The sequence below is a fragment of the Camellia sinensis genome, chromosome 4 (genome assembly GCF_055761805.1).
Source record: "Camellia sinensis isolate YWXY chromosome 4, ASM5576180v1, whole genome shotgun sequence".
In the NCBI taxonomy this organism is placed as follows: Eukaryota; Viridiplantae; Streptophyta; class Magnoliopsida; order Ericales; family Theaceae; genus Camellia; species Camellia sinensis.
Window position 1 is genome coordinate 84,235,144 of NC_138964.1, and position 18,455 is coordinate 84,253,598.

The following is an 18,455-nucleotide window of genomic DNA, read 5'->3' on the forward strand; positions in this document are numbered from 1 at the left end:
GTGGAGGTGGTAGTGGTGTAGTGGGTTAGGTTTAGTGGAGTAGGTGAGGTGGTAGTGGTGTAGTGGGTTAGGTTTAGTGGGTGAAGTAGGTGATAGGTTTTAACAGCCCCCCGCAAACTCAAGGGGGATAGGAACTAACCAACTTGAGTTTGGAGAGAGTAACAAAACAAGAAAATAATCTGAAAAAATAAAAAATGGATAGGAGACACTGTATGGTCGTGTCAGACCGTTGTAGAAGACTGTATGGTTATGGCAGACCGATGTAGAAGACACTGGCGCGTGTTGGACCGATGTAGAAGACAGTTTATGGGGTCATGTCGGACCGTTGTAGCAGACAATGTTGTGATAGTTGTTCTGACAGTTTATGGAGTCTTGCTGGACCCTTGTAGAAACTAACCGAAATCAATGTCGGGACAGTTTACAGAGTCTTGTCGGACCCATGAAAGAGCTAACCGGAATCAATGTCGGGACAGTTTACAGAGTCTTGTCGGACCCATGAAGGAGCTAACCGGAATCAATGTCGGGACAGTTTACAGAGTCTTGTCGGACCCTTGTAGAAACTAACCGGAATCAATGTCGGGACAGTTTACAGAGTCTTGTCGGACCCATGAAGGAGCTAACCGGAATCAATGTCGGGACAGTTTACAGAGTCTTGTCGGACCCATAAAAAGTCGCACCCTCAAAAGGTGTGCCCAATCTATCAAAAGGCGTGCCATTAAAAGGCGTGCCCAATCCATAAAAAGGCGTGCCGGACATGATGGCGAGGCGCGTCACCACATTGGCTTGCGCGCCCGTTTTGTCGTCTGGCGTCAAGTGGCGCGCGATGCGCGTGTCTGCCTCTTCATCATGGTCTTTATAAACCGAAGCGGAGGCTGAGGCTTGGAAGCATAACAAACCAGTTGAAATCTCTTCGTTCTCTGAGAGCTTGTCGCTAAGAGCTGCAAATCTTGAAACACTCTGTAAACACTCTGTAACCAACCCTTCTCTGAAACACTCAGCAACCCATAACATGGCCTCGTCTTCCCGTTCAGCTACCCAGAATATGGCCTCTTCGTCCCGTGGTCTGCTCACTCTCTTTCCCGACCTCAACGAGTCAACAAGAGAGATAACTGGTGCGGTGGCCAGTGAACCTCAACCAAGCGCCTCTGGTTTTGCTCCGTTGAACTTTCCGATGCGGTCGGTGGAGCAAAAAATGGCGGTGCAAACTGATATTGAGGCCAATCAGTATACTTTGAAGTCATGTGTGGAGACCATGACGGCGGTCACAAACCTATCGCACCGGCTGCAGAGTAGGACAAATGAGGTGCAGCAGTTAAACGCCCAACTGGCTCTGCTCCAACGCATGTATAAGGATGCGCGAGCAGAGATAAGTGTGCTAAAGGCGGAAAATAAGGAACTGAAGCGGAAGGCCACCGTTATGTTCCGATTTGGAGGTCCGCCATATGCTGCAGTGGAGGAGCAGGGAGTAGTGATCGTGCCCAGTGGAGTGGGTACGGGAAACACAGAGGCAGCACCGGCAAGGGCCTCCCAGGACAGAGGCAAAAAGAAGAGACCGGCGGCAGAGTAGGGAAGAAAAATCCCGCCTGTGGATGTGGTTGTTGTGTGTGGATTTTTTTTTTTTTTTTTTTTTTTTGGTGTAAAATGGTGATCGGGGTGAGGCCCGACATGAATAAAATGAGTTTGGTGTGCAGTTCGCCTTCTTCTGCTGCTCTTCTTCTTTTTTTTTTTTTTTTTTTTTTTTGCAAAGAAAGAATAATGAAAAAAAAGGTTTCATGGCCCACGGTTTGGTTGATGATGAAAGTTGGGATGATATATATATTATTTTGAGTCGGTTGTCCATGTGGTGGATATAAAAAAATGGGTCAGGAAGAGAACAAAAATAAAGGTGATGAAAAGTTTGAAAGAAATGATGGTGAAAATAAAGGAGGGACAAGGAAAGTGGCCATAGTGGTGGTATTGGGAGAGTGGGTGCAAAGTGAGAGAGAGAGAGAAGCAGTGTGGCTATCCTTCGTTGAACATCAGCACCAATCAGTTCAGCAGCCTTTTTCTCATCTTTATAGAAGTGGAGTGCTGGCACAGAGTGAATATTTAATTCGCTTAATTTGCTTCCAAGCTCCTCCTGAGCAATATCAATTTTATATATGGTGACATGAGGGGTCGAGTGTGCCAACCCAGCAAGAGAAACCCACTGTTTTCCTCCACCCATCACCAACAACACACCAACAGTTGCACTAATGAAAATACTGATGCCCACAATAAAGATGATTATATTGTTGTACCCCCAAGAAAGAAGAAGAACCTTCTCATAGAATACGGTGGACAACTCCGAGTGGGCAAGGCTGAGGGCCCACAAACAAAGGTATGAAGCTGTATTGGAGACTGCTCCAAGTACAAACTCTATCGTATGTATAAGTTGATGGACGGAAATTTCACTAAACTCAAATTCCTCCCCATGAGAATGGGAATCATGACTTGCCTCCAATTGTAATGAATCTTCTGTGCCTTGAAGTGGCACGTATGACTGACCGCGGTGTCTATCTTCATGCTGTTTCTTCAAAAGAAGAGGCTTTGGGAGCAGCATCCATGGAACAGCAACGAGGGCCAGCAGCAGCAGTACAAGCTGAACTGTTCTCTGGCCAGCAAAAAACTCGTTTTCCCCAAGTTCGTCAGTGGGACTGAGGAACATATATATCAGTACGTGATATAAATCAGCTTTTGAACCAGTGCACCATTTTACAATGATGAGGAGGGAAAGGTAACCGAACAAGCTATTTAAAAATATCAGCTGGGGAACAAATTGGAACCAGATATTCAGGCTATTGCGGAAGAACTTGGCATTGAAATAGCTCAAAAAGATTCCAAGGTTCATCTGGGCTACCCCGAGAAGTATTGACATTTTCATCTTTAACGAACTGAGGAATGGCAACTCACTGCGGGAACCATGCCAGACAGGGTCCACTCCAAATGGATATGTGTCACCCACCTTAATCAAGCCTGCAGTAGTAGCATGAAAAGAGTGCCATCATCAAAATCACATAGCGACCACCAAAGGTCATTTCTGTGATGTCTCCAAGCTTCTGACCAGAGAGAGAGAATGATGGGAAGGTATGTGTAGAAAATAAACGGAATAGGTTGAGGTCCGGCGGGCGGCTAAGGTGAGATTGCCGCCCGCCGGGGAAGCGAAAATATTAGGTTCTAAACTTGCTCTGATACCATGTTGAAATTTAATGTATAAAGAGAATTGTATTATTGATTGATGATTTATTGAATGTTACAATGATTCCTATATATAGAAGAGTAGGTGGTAGTAGGTGGTAGATGGAGTAGGTAAAGTGGAGGTGGTAGTGGTGTAGTGGGTTAGGTTTAGTGGAGTAGGTGAGGTGGTAGTGGTGTAGTGGGTTAGGTTTAGTGGGTGAAGTAGGTGATAGGTTTTAACAGGTACAAATTATTTGATTTGGTATTTTCTTATAGCCTGGCAATTACTACTCGTTGTCTGACTAGCTATATCATTGGGGTTCTCAAGGAACCTCCTGAAGATGGGCCCGCACAGACCAAGTGCATGTAAGAGAATGTTCTTGTTATGACCTGGTTGATTAACTCTATACAATCCACTATCAGTTGTGCCATCTTATTGATGGATACTGCACAAAAGATCAGCAGCAACACAAATAATCTCAGAAGGGGAATGATGCATAGGCATATGATTGTGAAAGAAAATTCATGAATTTGATCAGAAGGATCAATCCCTTTTTGTGTACTATGGTGAATTGAGTAGCTTATAGCAGAACCTTACTATTACTAGAACTAGGCTCTTTGTTCTACCAATGCAACCATGTTTCAACAAATGGTGAAGAATGAACGAGTTTATGATTTCTTCGATAGCCTCAATTTGGAGTATAATCAGATTCAGGTTCAAGTGTTTGGTCGCAAACCTTTTCCTACTTTGAGAGAAGCGTCTGCTATTGTTCAGCAGGAGAGTAGATGCAGTATGGTAGATTCTGTTGGTCAAGACTGCTCTGCCTTGGCTGTTATTCCTACTCTACATGACAGTAAACTAGGCCAACCTAAGTTATAGGGTAAGTGCAGCTCTGTTAATCGCAACTTGCTTAACTGTGATTATTGTGGAAAAGAGCAATATAGTTGGGAGCATTATTGGAAGTTGAACGGTCGCCATACTCGGGGGCAAGGTGGTGTCATAGTGGTATAATGTGTTCTCAAGCACATGTGTCTAAGACCTCCAGGAGTGCTTCTAGTGACATTGGAGCTCTTTCCCAGGATAAGGTGCTTACTCTTAGGCCTCTGGTTCCTCGGCTTGATATCTTAGCTCCCATAGTGTTTTCTTCCTCTAATTGCTCCTCTCATTTTGCCGATACGGGTATCCTTGCTACTGCACTTAGTGCCTCTTCTTCGTTCTCTTAGATTATAGATATTCTAGAGCAACTGAACATATGATAGACGCTTCCACTTCTTTTCTTTCCTCCTTTTACCCCCTCTTTTTGATGTCGGATATCATGTGCATAGCATGTGATAGTCAATGCAGGGAAATTGTAGCCTATATCTAAAAGCGGTATAACCACTTTGTAACCAATTTTTTTGAGATAAAAAAAACATTGATTGATTTAGATCTTCTCTCTACACACTCTCTCTCTCTTGTTCTTGATTGGACCCTTCATCATTTGGTATTAGAGCAAAGATTTTAATCCTACCACGGAATTCACACCCTTTGTTGTTGCTTGAAAGTTGGCTTCACAGATTCACATACCTGACTTCGCTGATTGAATCTTTGTCTGGGTTCATTGCTGGAAGTTGAGGAACCCTGTGGTTTGACTTGATAGCCATATGATCGAGTTTGTGAGTCAGTCTTGGGTCTTCCTCGCGACTTGATTTGAGTCATCAGCATGCAATTTGATCCACTACTTAAGTGCGACTTCGTGATTTGAGTCTGCCTTTGATTGTGACAATCTGGGTCTTGATTTTGGAATGATCGACTTCGCTAATATCCTGATTTCACCAATCGAAATCAGAACTAGGGTTATTCTCTTGAGTCAAAATCTTACCTGGGTTGTTCTCTAAGGTCATCACGAGAGTGGTGCTAAGTTCGAAGGGGACTTCTAATCATCACAACTCCAGTTGTTCTCTGAGTGATTTTGCTCGACTTTGATTCTAGTGTCACATAGGTAATTCGTTCATCCCTTTCCATCTCTTGGACTGTTTTGAATCCATCATAAAGAACTACTTTAGAATCGATTCTTGATTTCAAATTCCTGTGTATCATTTTGGATTTCTTCTTGTTGAATTGATTCTTGAACTCTATTATGGTTTTGGTCTATATTTGAAAATTGGAATTTGATTGTTTTGAATATACATTGTGATTCTTGAACTTCGTTTGGGTTGTGACTACTATGACTTTGAGCATTTAGGGAACTTCAATGGCAAATCAGGGTTGAAGTCGTAGGGGTGGTCGTGGTAGGGGCCCGGATTTGGGTGATGATATCGAGGGTAATGGGGTTCCATATCTGATTGATGAAATGGCCGAGATGAGACGGCAAATCGCCATTCTAACCGAGACAGTGCAATGTCTCCTTCCTCCTCCTACCGATGGTAGTGATGGCTCTGATGATACCGAGGGTGGTACTTGTCATTCCTTTAATAATCTCTTTTGGGCTCTGCGAAGGCGTCTAACGAATATGGGTAAGATGAAACACAAATGGGAGAACAATATCAAGATTGAGTTTCCTGACTTTTATGGAAGCCTTAATCCCGACGAATTCATTGATTGGCTTAACACTATCGAGCAGATCTTTGATTATGGTGAGGTTTCCGACAAGAAGAGGGTCAAGCTTGTTGCCATTCGATTAAAAGGAAGAGCTTCTGCTTGGTGGGAACAACTTCAACTTAATCGTTGGCGATGTGGCAAAGAAAATTCGTGATTGGGAGAAGATGAAGAAGAAGTTGAAGGGTCATTTCTTACCATTCAACTACCTTCAAAGTGTTACCAAGCACTTCATGTTCTTAAGCAAGTTGGAAGTGTGGGTGAATACATGGAATCTTTCTATCAACTCATTGCTCGGATTGATTTAAATGAAAGTGAAGAGTAACGGGTGGCTCGTTATGTGAGTGGCTTGAAGCCTTCAATCCAAGATGTTCTTGCCTTGCATACATTGTGTAATGTTTCTGAAGCCTATAATCGAGCTTTGGCCGTGGAAAAGCAACAAAGTCGTCGTGCTTCTCAAATGGTACAACACTCCCAAGGGGGGTTTCAAGGTGGTTTTAGGCCAAGTCCTTCTCCTCATAGCTTTGCCAAAGCTAGTCCTTGTTCCAAGTTGATGGATAAGGGTGCTTCTTCCTCTCAAGCTCCTCGTCCTAATGGTGTTGCTTCCGGAGACTGAAATCTATCTCAAGGTGGAACTTTCAAGTGTTTCAAGTGTGGAGAATCGGGCCACAGATCTTCCGATTGCCGCAAGAATATGGGTACTAGTCGGAACAAGACACTTTTTATTGAAGAAGTTGAGGAACATGATAACTATGAGGGTGCTCCAATTTATGACACATCGGACAATATTGAAATTGGTGGAGATAGTGATGAAGAAGAGAATCTTGCTCTTATATTAAAGAAGACACTTCTATCACTAGAAAGCCAAGAAGATTGGTTGCGCACCAATATTTTCTTTACCACTTGCAACATTGGTGGACTTTGTAACATGATCATTGATGGTGGAAGTAGTGAGAACGTGGTTTCTCAAGAGGTGGTGGCTAAACTCAACCTTTTGGTGGAGGACCATCCCCATCCTTATTCTCTATCTTGGTTCAAGAACGGTAATGAGATCAAGGTAATCAAACGGTGTTTGATTTCTTTTTCTATCCAGAAGAAATATTTCAATGAGGTATGGTGTGATGTAGTGCCTATGGATGCTTGTCAGATTCTAGTTGGGCATCATTGGCAATATGATCGGCAATCTTTGCATGATAGAAACGGAACACTTACACCGTTATCAAGGATGATAGCCACTTTACATTGCTTCCAATGAAGGAGAAGGTTGCTTCTAAGCTATCTTCTAGTTCTACCACCTTGCTTGCTTCCAAGGAGTTTTTGGAAGAAACTCGGGATTTTGGGGTTATATTGGCTTTGGTTTCAGTTGTGCACACGGATGCTACTAAGGAAAAGGTTGATGTGGCTACTCTTTTGGAAGAATATGCCGATGTCTTTTCCCAAGAATTTCCTCCTGATTTGCCTCCTATGTGTGACATCCAACATCATCTTGATTCGGCACCCAGGTTGGCGCTTCCAAATAAACCGGCCTATCACGTCTCCAAAGGAGAAAGAGGACTTTCAATGCCAAGTAGAAGAGCTTTTGGCTAAAGGGTATATCTAGCTAAGCCTTAGTCCTTGAGGTGTTTCGACCATTTTGACACCTAAGAAGGATGGATCATGACACATGTCTGTGGATAGCCAAGTAATCAACAAAATTATCATCAAGTATCGCTTTCCAATTTCAAGATTGGATGATATGTTAGATTGCCTTACTAGGTCAAAGTGTTTTCTAAGATTGATCTTAGAAGCGGTTATCATCAAATCCGCATTAAGCAGGGTGATGAGTGGAAAACGGCTTTTAAAACACTTCATTGACTATTTGAGTGGCTTGTGATGCCATTTGGGTTTACCAACGCTCCAAGCACTTTTATGAGGGTGATGACACAAATGTTGCAACCACTTTTGGGTGTTTGTGTAGTGGTTTACTTCGATGACATCTTGATCTATAGTCAAAGCTTGGAAGAACATTTGTGCCACCTTCGGCAAGACTTGAGCTTTTGAGGCGAGAAAAGTTCTATGGCAACACTAAGAAGTGTACCTTTGCCGTTGGTCAACTCATCTTCTTAGGTTATGTTGTGTCTTCTCATGAGGTGCTTATGGACATGGAGAAGGTCAAGGTGATTGTGAATTGGCCTACTCCTAGTATCTATGAAGTGTGGAGTTTTCATGGGTTGTTGGCTACCTTCTACAGGTGGTTTATCAAGAACTTTAGTAGCCTCGCTACCTCTTTAACTAACATTCTCAAGCTTAAGACTTGAATGGAACAAGGAAGCCGCCGATAGCTTCCAACTTTTGAAGAAGGTGCTTATCGAAGCTCTAATTTTGGCACTACTGGACTTCAACAAAACCTTTGAACTTGATTGCGATGCCTCGGGGATTGGGCATTGGTGGCATCCTTAGCAAAGAAGGGCGGCCAATTGCCTTCTTTAGTGAAAAGTTGAATGGGGCTAAGCTCAAGTATTCTACTTATAACTTGGAATTTTATGCCATCATCCCAACCATCAAGCATAGGAGCTACTACCTTGCTTATAAGGAGTTCGTGCTCAACACCGACCATGAGGCCCTCAAGTACATCAATAGGCAATCCCATCTCAACAAGAGGCATGCCAAATGGATGGCTTACTTGCAACAATTTACATTCTCTTTGCGACATAAATTGGGGGTCCTAATAAAGTGGCCAATAGTTTGAGCAGGTGAACGACTCTTCTTATTGAAATGAAGAATGAAGTTGTGGGTTTTGACAAGTTTCGTACATTCTATGCAAGTGACCCTTACTTCTCCAAGATTTATGATGCTTTGCAAAGGGGGGATAGGGCTACTTACCCAAGTTACATGTTAAGGGATGGATTTCTCTTCAATGGCCTTAAGTTGTGTGTTCCTAGTTGTTCATTGAAAATACATTTGTTGATTGACCATCATAAGTAGGGACATTTTGGTAGAGACAAGACCCTTGGGTTACTTCAAGAAGCCTATTATTGGCCGGGCATGACCAACGATGGGGACAACCATGTGAAGCGGTGTCAAATTTGTCAAAGAAGCAAAGGGACTGCAACTAATGCCGGGTTATATATGCCTTTACCGGTGCCGGATGGTCCTTGGCAATGCATTAATATGGACTTTGTGTTGGGTTTACCTCTTACCCAAAGGCGGAGTGATTCTATGATGGTGGTGGTGGACTGTTTCTCCAAGATAGCACATTGTATACCTTGCAAGAAAGACCTTGGATGCTACAACTATTGCTAACCTCGTCTTCAAGGAAGTCTATAAGTTGCATGGAGTGCCTAACTCTATTGTGTCCGATCGAGATACTAAGCTCCTTGTTCACTTTTGGAGAACTTTGTGGAAGAAAATTGGCACCGACTTAAACTTTAGCACTACGTTTCATCGTCAAACTCATGGCCAAACGGAGGTAGTGAATTGAAGTCTTGGAAACTTATTGAGGTGTCTTGCGGGAGATCATCCCAAGAGTTGAGATGGTATTATTCCTTTGGCCAAGTTCACTTACAATTCATTGATCAATTGCACCATAAATACTTCTCCCTTTGAAGTGGTTTATGGAATGAAACCATCAAGTGTTAAGCGAAGGACATGGCTACATTCATGAAGAATGTTCATGCTCAAGTTTGGGCCCAAATTGAAAGAGAGTGAGCAGCCCACGGGACGACGAAGCCATTTTTTCTGGGCAACAGAGTGTTATAGAGAGTGTTACAGATTATCTTCTCAGCAAAACCTTCTCAGCAAACCAAAGAGTTTTTCAGAGGATTTTCGCCAATTGTTTGTCTTCGCCTCTGCCTCAGCTCTGTCTTGGTTAAATAGCCGAGGCAGCCACGCGTATCGCGCGCCACTCGCCGCTCGCCGACAACCTGGCACGCCTTTTCATGGCACGCCTTTTGATGACCTGGGCACGCCTTTTGATGGCACGCCTTTTGAGGGTGTGGGCACACCTTTTGAGGACACAACTTTTTAGGGCTCGATATCTACATCCCTGTATATCTTTTGGGCAGACTATATACACACTCATACCGTGTCTTCTCCACCGGTCAGCTTTATTAATCCCTTTTCAACCTCAAATAGGTTTCTATCTTCCCACCTATTTGAGTTTGAGGGGGGGTTATACACAGTATCATGTTCAAGCCACCTCATGGCGCACTCCCTAAGTCGCCCCCTTGGTGCACCACCACAATTTGCTACAACGGTCCGACATGACCCCATAAACTGTCCCGACATTGATTCCGGTCAGCTTCTACAACGGTCCGACATGACCCCGTAAACTGTCCTGCTACATCGGTCCGACATGACCCCGTAAACTGTCTTCTACAACGGTCCGACATGACCCCGTAAACTGTCCTGCTACATCGGTCCGACATGACCCCATAAACTGTCTTCTACAACGGTCTGACACGACCACACAGTGTCTGCTGCAACGGTCCGACATGACCCCGTAAACTGTCTTCTACATCTGACACGACCACACAGTGTCTGCTTCAACGGTCCGACATGACCCCGTAAACTGTCTGCTACAACGGTCTGACACGACCATACCGTGTCTCCTATCCTGTTTTATTTTATTTATCAGTTTATTTTTCTGTTTTGTAACTCTCTCCAAACTCAAGTTGGTTTGTGTCTAACCTCCTTGAGTTTGAGGGGGGCTGTTAAACCCACTAAACCTAACCCACTACTACCTACCACACACACTCACCTCCTCAACTAAACACCACTGGGTTTGCGCCGTTGAACTTTCCGATGCAGTCGGTGGAGCAAAAAATGGCAGTGCAAACGGATGTGGAGGCTAATCAGTATACTCTGAAGGCATGTGTGGAGTCCATGACGGCGGTTACAAATCTGTCGCACCGACTGCAGAGTAGGACAAATGAGGTGCAGCAATTAAACTCCCAGCCGGCTCTGCTCCAACGCATGTATAAGGATGCGCGAGCAGAGATAAGCGTGCTAAGGGCAGAAAACAAGGAGCTGAAGCGGAAGGCCACCGTGATGTTCCGATTTGGAGGGCCGCCATATGCTGCAGTGGAGGAGCAGGGAGTAGTGATCGTGCCCAGTGGAGTGGGAAACACGGAGGCAATACCGTCAAGGGCCGCCCAGGACGGAGGCAAGAAGAAGAGACCGGCGGCAGAGTAGAGAAAAAATCCCACTGTGGGTGTGGGTGTGTGGTGTTTTTTTTTTTTTTTTTTTTTTTTTTTTTTTGGGGATGTAAAATGGTGAACGGGGTGAGTCCCGACATGAATAAAAGGAGTTTGGTATGCAGTTCCTGCCTCTGTTGGTTTTTTTTTTTGTTTTTTTTTTTTTTTTGTGTTTTTGGTTTTTTTTTTTTTTTTTTTTTTTTTTTTTTTTTTTTTTTTTGTTTGTGGGTGTTTGTTGTTTTAAATAAAATAAATAAAGAAATAAAATAAAATAAAAGAAAGAAAGTTAAGTGGAATTGGAGGTGGTGGGAGAGTGGAGTGTGTGCCCATGTGCAGTTCTGCCGAGAGGGAGATGATGGGTCACAAAGTAGAAAAAAAGAGAAAAAAAAAGGAGAATAAAAAAAAAGTGCACATGGGTTTCAGCGTGTGTAAATGGGACGGTGGTGTGAGTTTGGTTTAGTTGTGTTGTAGAAGAATAAAATAAAATAAAAAAAATAGATAAAAGATAATAGTGGTGGAAGGGTGAGTTCAGAAAAAAGATAATAGCAGTGTACTCTAACAATTAAAGATGATAAAGAAAAATATGTAAAAGGTAAATTCTCTTCAAACAACATGAAGAGACTGAGCAGACTCAGACTCATATATCATGTATCATCAGGATCAGAGACGAAGGTCCAGATCATCGTCACCAGCCGCATCCAACGGCGGCAGGACGTTGAGATCAAAATCCATCACCTTGCGAATCGACGATGAAGCGATGTCTCCATCTCCATCATCGACAACCGAAGACGACGAGTCGCAGTCGCTGCGACAGTCGTCGGGCAGAACGGGCGGCGTCCGGGGGTACCGCCGGGAAGAAGACGGCGGAAGAACGGCCGTCTGCGGCGGCTTGGGGCCACAGGAAGACTCGACGGTGCTACTCAAGCTGCTTGAGGTAGGCCTCTGGGGGATAATCTGGTGGTGCGGAGGGTACAATCTTTGATCGATCAACGGATTGTTGATTTCCTGATACGGAATCATCGGAGCGAGAGACAGTGAGGCGATAGGGAAATTGGTCTTGGCCTTGGCTCCACGGAGGCTCCGAGTTCGACCAGAATCGCAGGGAATGCCAGATCCAGATTCTGCCAGATCCAGATTCTGAGGTGATTACTCTGTCTCAGAAGAGTTTACTAGCTACCAATCGATTTGTATGTGAAATCTGCAGCAAAGGGGTTTTTCGGGCACAGGACTCTGATTTTCTTTACTTGAAAGAGAATCAAAAGACTCGGATTGAGTCACAAGAATGGGTTCGCCAAGAAAAAGAGGGCAAACAGATCTGCTAAATTGAAGCAGTGCAAGCTCGATGCTCGTCGCGAGCAGTGGCTTTCCCAAGTGAAGAACAAGGGATGTAAGGAAGAAACGGCACATGAGCGCGATGGGAGTGACCGATCAATAGAGAATTTGGAAATAAATCCGAGAGGCAAAATGAATGAGGGTTCGATCCACCACCATTTCAGTGATTTGGATTCGCCTTCGAACAGTCCCAGTAGTGTCTCGGGCAGTAACTTATCTGGGACGAATTTTACTGGTAGTAGTGGAAGCAGTAGTAGCAGTAGCAGTGGTGGGAGTGGTTCCGGAAGCATCACCGGAGAAGATGAAGAAAGCAGAGGGGGAGAAGTGGATGACGGCAGCGAGGTGGTGTTGGTTTTGATGGATGAAAATCCGGTATGCAGAAATAGTTGGAAGATGAGAGGTCCGGCGGGCGGCCAAGGCGAGGCTGCCGCCCGCCGGTGAAGCGAAAATACTAGGTTCTTAACCTAGCTCTGATACCATGTGAAATAAATTGATAGAGAGAGAAGGAGAGAATAAATTGTATGTGATGATTGTTGTTAAGTATATTGATTTTTTGTTATGTTTACAATGATCAAATATTTATAGAAGAGAAGAAGGTAGTAGGTGAAGTGGTAGGGGATGAAGTGGAGGTGGTAGTGGTAGGTTAGGTGAGGAGGTGAGTGTGTGTGGTAGGTAGTAGTGGGTTAGGTTTAGTGGGTTTAACAGCCCCCCTCAAACTCAAGGAGGTTAGACACAAACCAACTTGAGTTTGAGGGGGGCTGTTAAACCCACTAAACCTAACCCACTACTACCTACCACACACACTCACCTCCTCACCTAACCTACCACTACCACCTCCACTTCATCCCCTACCACTTCACCTACTACCTTCTTCTCTTCTATAAATATTTGATCATTGTAAATATAACAAAAAATCAATATACTTAACAACAATCATCACATACAATTTATTCTCTCCTTCTCTCTCTATCAATTTATTTCACAAGTCCAATGCCAAATACAAATTGGCCATTGATGTGCATAAACAGAAAGTGTTGTTTGAGGTGGGGGATCTTGTGTGGGCTGTGTTGAGCAAAGAAAGGTATCCACATGGTGCTTACAACAAGTTAAGTGATAGAAAGGTGGGTCCTTGTGAAGTGTTGCACAAAGTCAACAACAATGCTTCTCAAGTCAAATTGCCGCCTCAGTTAGGAATCTCCAACACCTTTAATGTACAACACCTTGCGTCTTATTTTCCAGATGATTCTTGTGTCAACACCGCTTCTATCATTGTAGATTAGTTTCCTTTGTGGAATTTGTTTGTATTGTACTTTCTAGTTTTTGTTTCGCTTCTAGTGCATTAGTTGTGTTTTGTTTTGTCTTCACTTGAGGACAAGTTCTTTTGAGTGCGAGAGTATGATGTAGGATATCATGTGCATAGCATGTGATAGTTAGTAGAAGGAAATTGTAGCCTATATCCAAAAGAGGCATAACCACTTTGTAACCATTTTTTTTTTTTTTTTTATTTATTTATTTTTTTTTATTAATAAACATTGATTGATTGAGATCTTCTCTCTAAATTCTCTCTACATTCTATCTCTCTTATTCTTGATTGGACTCATCATCACTTTTACACCCCTTGTTCTGGTAAGGACGACGTCCGAGTCATTGATGGCTATTATCTTTAGTATTTGGAAAGGATTTTATTTACTACTCTTCCTCAATTTCGCTATCCTCTCTTCTTCATGCTCCAAAATTCTCCATTAATTAACTCTCAGTTAACAATATTACCAATCCTTTCAAATTTTCCGTGACTTTCTTCCCTACACATTGTGTTTTTCAGGAGCTGAGTACAACGAGAACAACTGGTGGTGACAGAGCACATGGTGTTTAGTAAATTATTATTATTATTATGCACCAACTCCTTTATTCCCTGTTTTTCATCAGCTACTCCTTCATTGCCTTTATCATCTAGTCAGGCTCTTCAGGCTGCTAGTGGATTACCTTTACATCTCTTACATTAGCCCTGTTTGGTAGGGCTTATTTTCAACCTATTTCAACTTTTAGCTTAATTTAAGCTATTTTGGTGTATTTAGTTCAACTTAATAATACAGATTATAGCTTTTGGTAAGCTAAAAATCAGTTTTTTCTTTAAGTGAAAGAGGAGAAGCTTTTTCTTTTAGCTTAATCGCGCAGTTGCCATCGGAGGGCCAAAATTACTTGAATGCCCTTCACCAATTTGAAGTAATACCAAATCGCCACTATATGAACAACAAAAGGTCATTGTTCACTTTGAGAGAGAGAGAGAGAGTGGTGATTTTCGGCGTGAAAAAGGTGATTCCCAACGTGACGATCGACGATTTCCGGCATTAGGAACCAGAGCTCTCTCTCTCTCTCCAGCGTTGTGAACCACCGCAATGCGATATGAAACCCTAGCGAACTGAAACCCTCACTCTTTCTCTCTTCGCGATCTGAAACCATCACGATCTGAAACCCTCTCTCTTTGCGATTTGAAACATCGCTATCTTAAACCCTCTCTTCGCAATCTAAAACCCCCTCTCTCTCTCTCTTCACGATTAACCCTAGCTCTCTCTGTGTTCTCTCCGGTTCTACAGAGGGCGGGCGTGGTGGCTAGGGTTTGGTTATTAATAAATTAAATTATTGTAATGAATTAATATATTAAAAAAACTTAGCAATTTTTATATTATTAATTTGTATTGTAATGAAAAAAAATCACAATTTTCATTTCACAATTATTGATATAAATTGCACAATTGCACAATTTAAATAAAGAAATAAATTGCACAATTTTATTTCAATTAATATTGATATAAATTTATTTCAATTAAATAACTTCTATTAAAAGAATTTTATAAAATTATTTAGTATTGTAATAAATAAATAAAAAATTGTTGCTAATTGATATTAATGAAAAAAAAAATGAAATAACTTTTATTAAATGAAATAAAAAAAAAATGAAATAACAATTGTTGTAATGAAATGAAAACTAAAGAAAGAGAGAGATTAACAGCTATTAATGAAATAACATTATTAACTTCTATTAATAATTTTTTTTTAAATTAAAATTGAAGAAAATAAAAAAAATTACAATTTTTATATCTTATAAGGGCAAAAAGGACATTACACAGCAAAAAACTATTTTACAGTTTATTTAACAAACACTACTCAGCAATTTAAATCTATAATCCAACAGCTACACCAAACAGATTAACAGCATCTAATTAAAGTCATAATTTATAATCTGTTAAGCTATAATCTATAATTTGTTTTAACAGCTACACCAAACGGGTCCATTAGTGGCATGTCGCTTGGAGCACCCCTCTTCTCGCATATTAGAAAAAAAGCTTTTTCCATAATCAATGACACATTGTCATAGGAATAAATTTGTTTGCAATGCTTGTGAACACTAAGCATAACTGTTTTTGTTATCCTTCAGTTATTGAAGAAGTCCTTATCCTTTTATGATTTATGCTTATTCATACTGATGTGTGTGTCCTCCTATTGCTTCTCTTTTTGATAATCGGTGGTTTGTCATCTTTATTGATTGTTAATCTCGTATTATTTCCTGTCATGTCAAAGATTCATTATAAGAGATCATGGTTTAAGTCTCATCATATCTCTCATCATTTGTTATAGTATGTTAGTTTGTCTCTCCATGTTTGAGAGGGTGCCGCACTCAAAAGGGGGTGCTATCGATCATTCACAAGATTTGTGAATTCCTGTCTGAAAATTACCAGCATAATTTTTTTTACGCAATATATCCTTCATTAGTTCTATTTTGATGTTGAAGCCCATTATTTTTGCAGTTGCTATGTTTCATGATACTGTACTCATTTTGTGACTTCTACTTTTGTGTCTTCTTTTCTCCCTGATTCATTCTGTGTTGCTTCTTGCTGCCACACACACACCAAAAAAAAAAAAAAAAAAGAGTATCGCTGCTCACTGGCACACCTCAGATATTTTCATTTTGTCAGATAAACCAAATTCAGTCCTGTGTAGGTATCATATCAGGGTTTCTCATCCAACCATTTAACTCCCACGATGCACTTCAATTCAACCAAATCAATGACATTGAGACTACAACATATCAAGTAACAACAGAATCAGTGAAAGCTCATACTAAGAAATTTAAATAGTCAAAGAAATATTATTTTCTCTTGAAGAATAATTTATAAGAGTAGGAACAAAAATAAGCTTTCTGATGCCCTGGTAGAATGTAGTACGGTTTAAAAGAAAGAGGTATCATATAGATATTTAGGGCAACAACGAACATAAATGAGAATTATCCCATTAACTGGAAAATAAATGCTACATAAGGACAGGATAAAGAGAGCTCCGATGGTAATCACGACTGCATTACAAAAAATGAAATTCAAGTTTAAAGCACTAAGAATGTAGGTCAAGGTTGCGAGTAAAGAAATTGAATGGTTCATATGACCGACCCTTAAGTAACACATAATGAAGGGAGAAAAAGAAAGAGTCAGTTGTATTCTAATGGTTGAAATAAGGAATTTCTGAGTCTCTTATTAATGCAATAAAAAACACCATCAGTCCAAACAATGGTCAAATGGAAAAAAGGTACTTGTTACTACTGACCAAGTATTGTTGCTGGCACAGCCAAAGCAGCAGCAGCTTGGATCCTGATCTTATAGTTAGGAGAATCACGAAGCAGTAGCAAAAGAATACTAAAAACAGATGGAGCCCTGCAAAAATTACATGATTTTCTGAAAACTGATACCAATTTAATAAAATTCAAATGAGAGGCATGCATATCATGTAAAAAAACACATCATCCTAACTTAGTGAAATATACTATAATTATCATAGATAATAAATAAACATTAAAAAATATTTAAACCATCAAACATGAACTGTGATTAAAAATAAAGCTTACAACAGAAGGAAAGAAAAAAAAAAAAAAAGTACACAGTATTCTCCTGAGGATGTGTTAGATAGCAATTGATAGAAGCAATCAGATTGAAAGTGGCAGGTGAGGAAAGGGATGACTCGGACTTGATGTGTCAAGATTGATTCTTCCATTGAGATTAAGGAATAGAATGAAAATTCAACGAATTGAGGTGAAACAAAACTGCTAGGAGGTTAATGCTATATAGGACTTTTTATTCCTTTTTCTTTTGTTAAGGCATGTGTTTAACAATAAGATTTTCCATGTTTCTCATGGTGTCTAGCAGCATAATTGCAGAATTCTAGGAATCCATCAAAGAAGAAAACTCTGTACTATGAAGCACGGATACGGGACACGGTGATTTCAAAAAAATGGGAACACGAACACGGCGGGGGACACAACTAATTTTTATTTTTATATAATATATATTTGCAATATAGATTAATATAAACCACTACATTTAACAAATAACCACTCTTTCTTTTCTTCTCTGTATTTTGTTCTTCTGATTTAGGGAAAAAGTAGAGGCTCGATCATCCTTTTCTTTTTGACTTCCTTAATTTTACACTTACACCCCAAAAGACATTTACAAAAATAAAAAAAAAAACTGTCGTGTCCCTTGACATGTCTAGAATTGGACACGCGTGTCCCCAACGTGTCCCATGAAAAAGAAATAATAAAATTAAAGGGACACGCCACATGGCATGTCGCATACATGTCCCCATGTCAAACACTGCTACGGCGCCTATTTTGAAGTGTTCATGCTTCATCGACTCTGTATAATGACATTAACAGGCGTCAATATCCAAAACAAACATGAGATGTCAAACACATCACTTTAAAAGGCTCAAAATTTGACAACACTCCCTGGCTATGTGTTGGCACTTCAAAAGTGGGTTTTGTAGCATTCTCATCAAGTACAGAAAATAAGCAAAACAATTAGGATACAATGAATATCAAGGAATTCACACCCAATAAAAATTCTTGAGCTTGGAATAAATTGATCATAACAATAAACACTCTGTTCTCTAAGCTGACCAAGCAAAGTAGGTCATTTCCACTATGTGCAGACAAATTTTTTTTTCTTACTATTTTTTGCTTCGGGTACTTTAAACCCTGTTGTTGGTTGCCCATTGGCAAAGTGAAGGTTAAATTCATCAAAGGCCAAGTCACATTAAGGTGTTGGAAGTCTCCTAGAGCCCAAGTGATGGGGAACAAGAAGGAACTGGAAATGTTATTTACTTATGTATAATTAAATAGGTTTTATTAT

At 41.0% G+C, this 18,455-nt stretch overlaps 1 protein-coding gene and 1 pseudogene across 10 annotated transcripts in view; both read right to left on the bottom strand.

The window, feature by feature from the left end:
• LOC114268649 (ARM repeat superfamily protein) overlaps positions 1-18,455 on the bottom strand; it is a 127,360-nt gene that overhangs the window by 12,944 nt on the left and 95,961 nt on the right. For 7 of the 9 annotated variants that reach the window (XM_082925247.1, XM_082925248.1, XM_082925249.1 and 4 more), the window contains one exon: positions 16,876-16,982. The exons of the other annotated variants lie outside the window; for them this stretch is intronic. In XM_082925247.1, coding sequence (XP_082781373.1) covers positions 16,876-16,982 — 107 coding nt within the window. The remainder of the gene's footprint in view (positions 1-16,875; positions 16,983-18,455) is intronic. 9 annotated transcript variants of the gene reach the window in all.
• Positions 958-3,185, bottom strand: LOC114279053 (uncharacterized; annotated as a pseudogene). Its single transcript, XR_014365514.1, has one exon. The product of XR_014365514.1 is annotated as an uncharacterized LOC114279053 (transcript).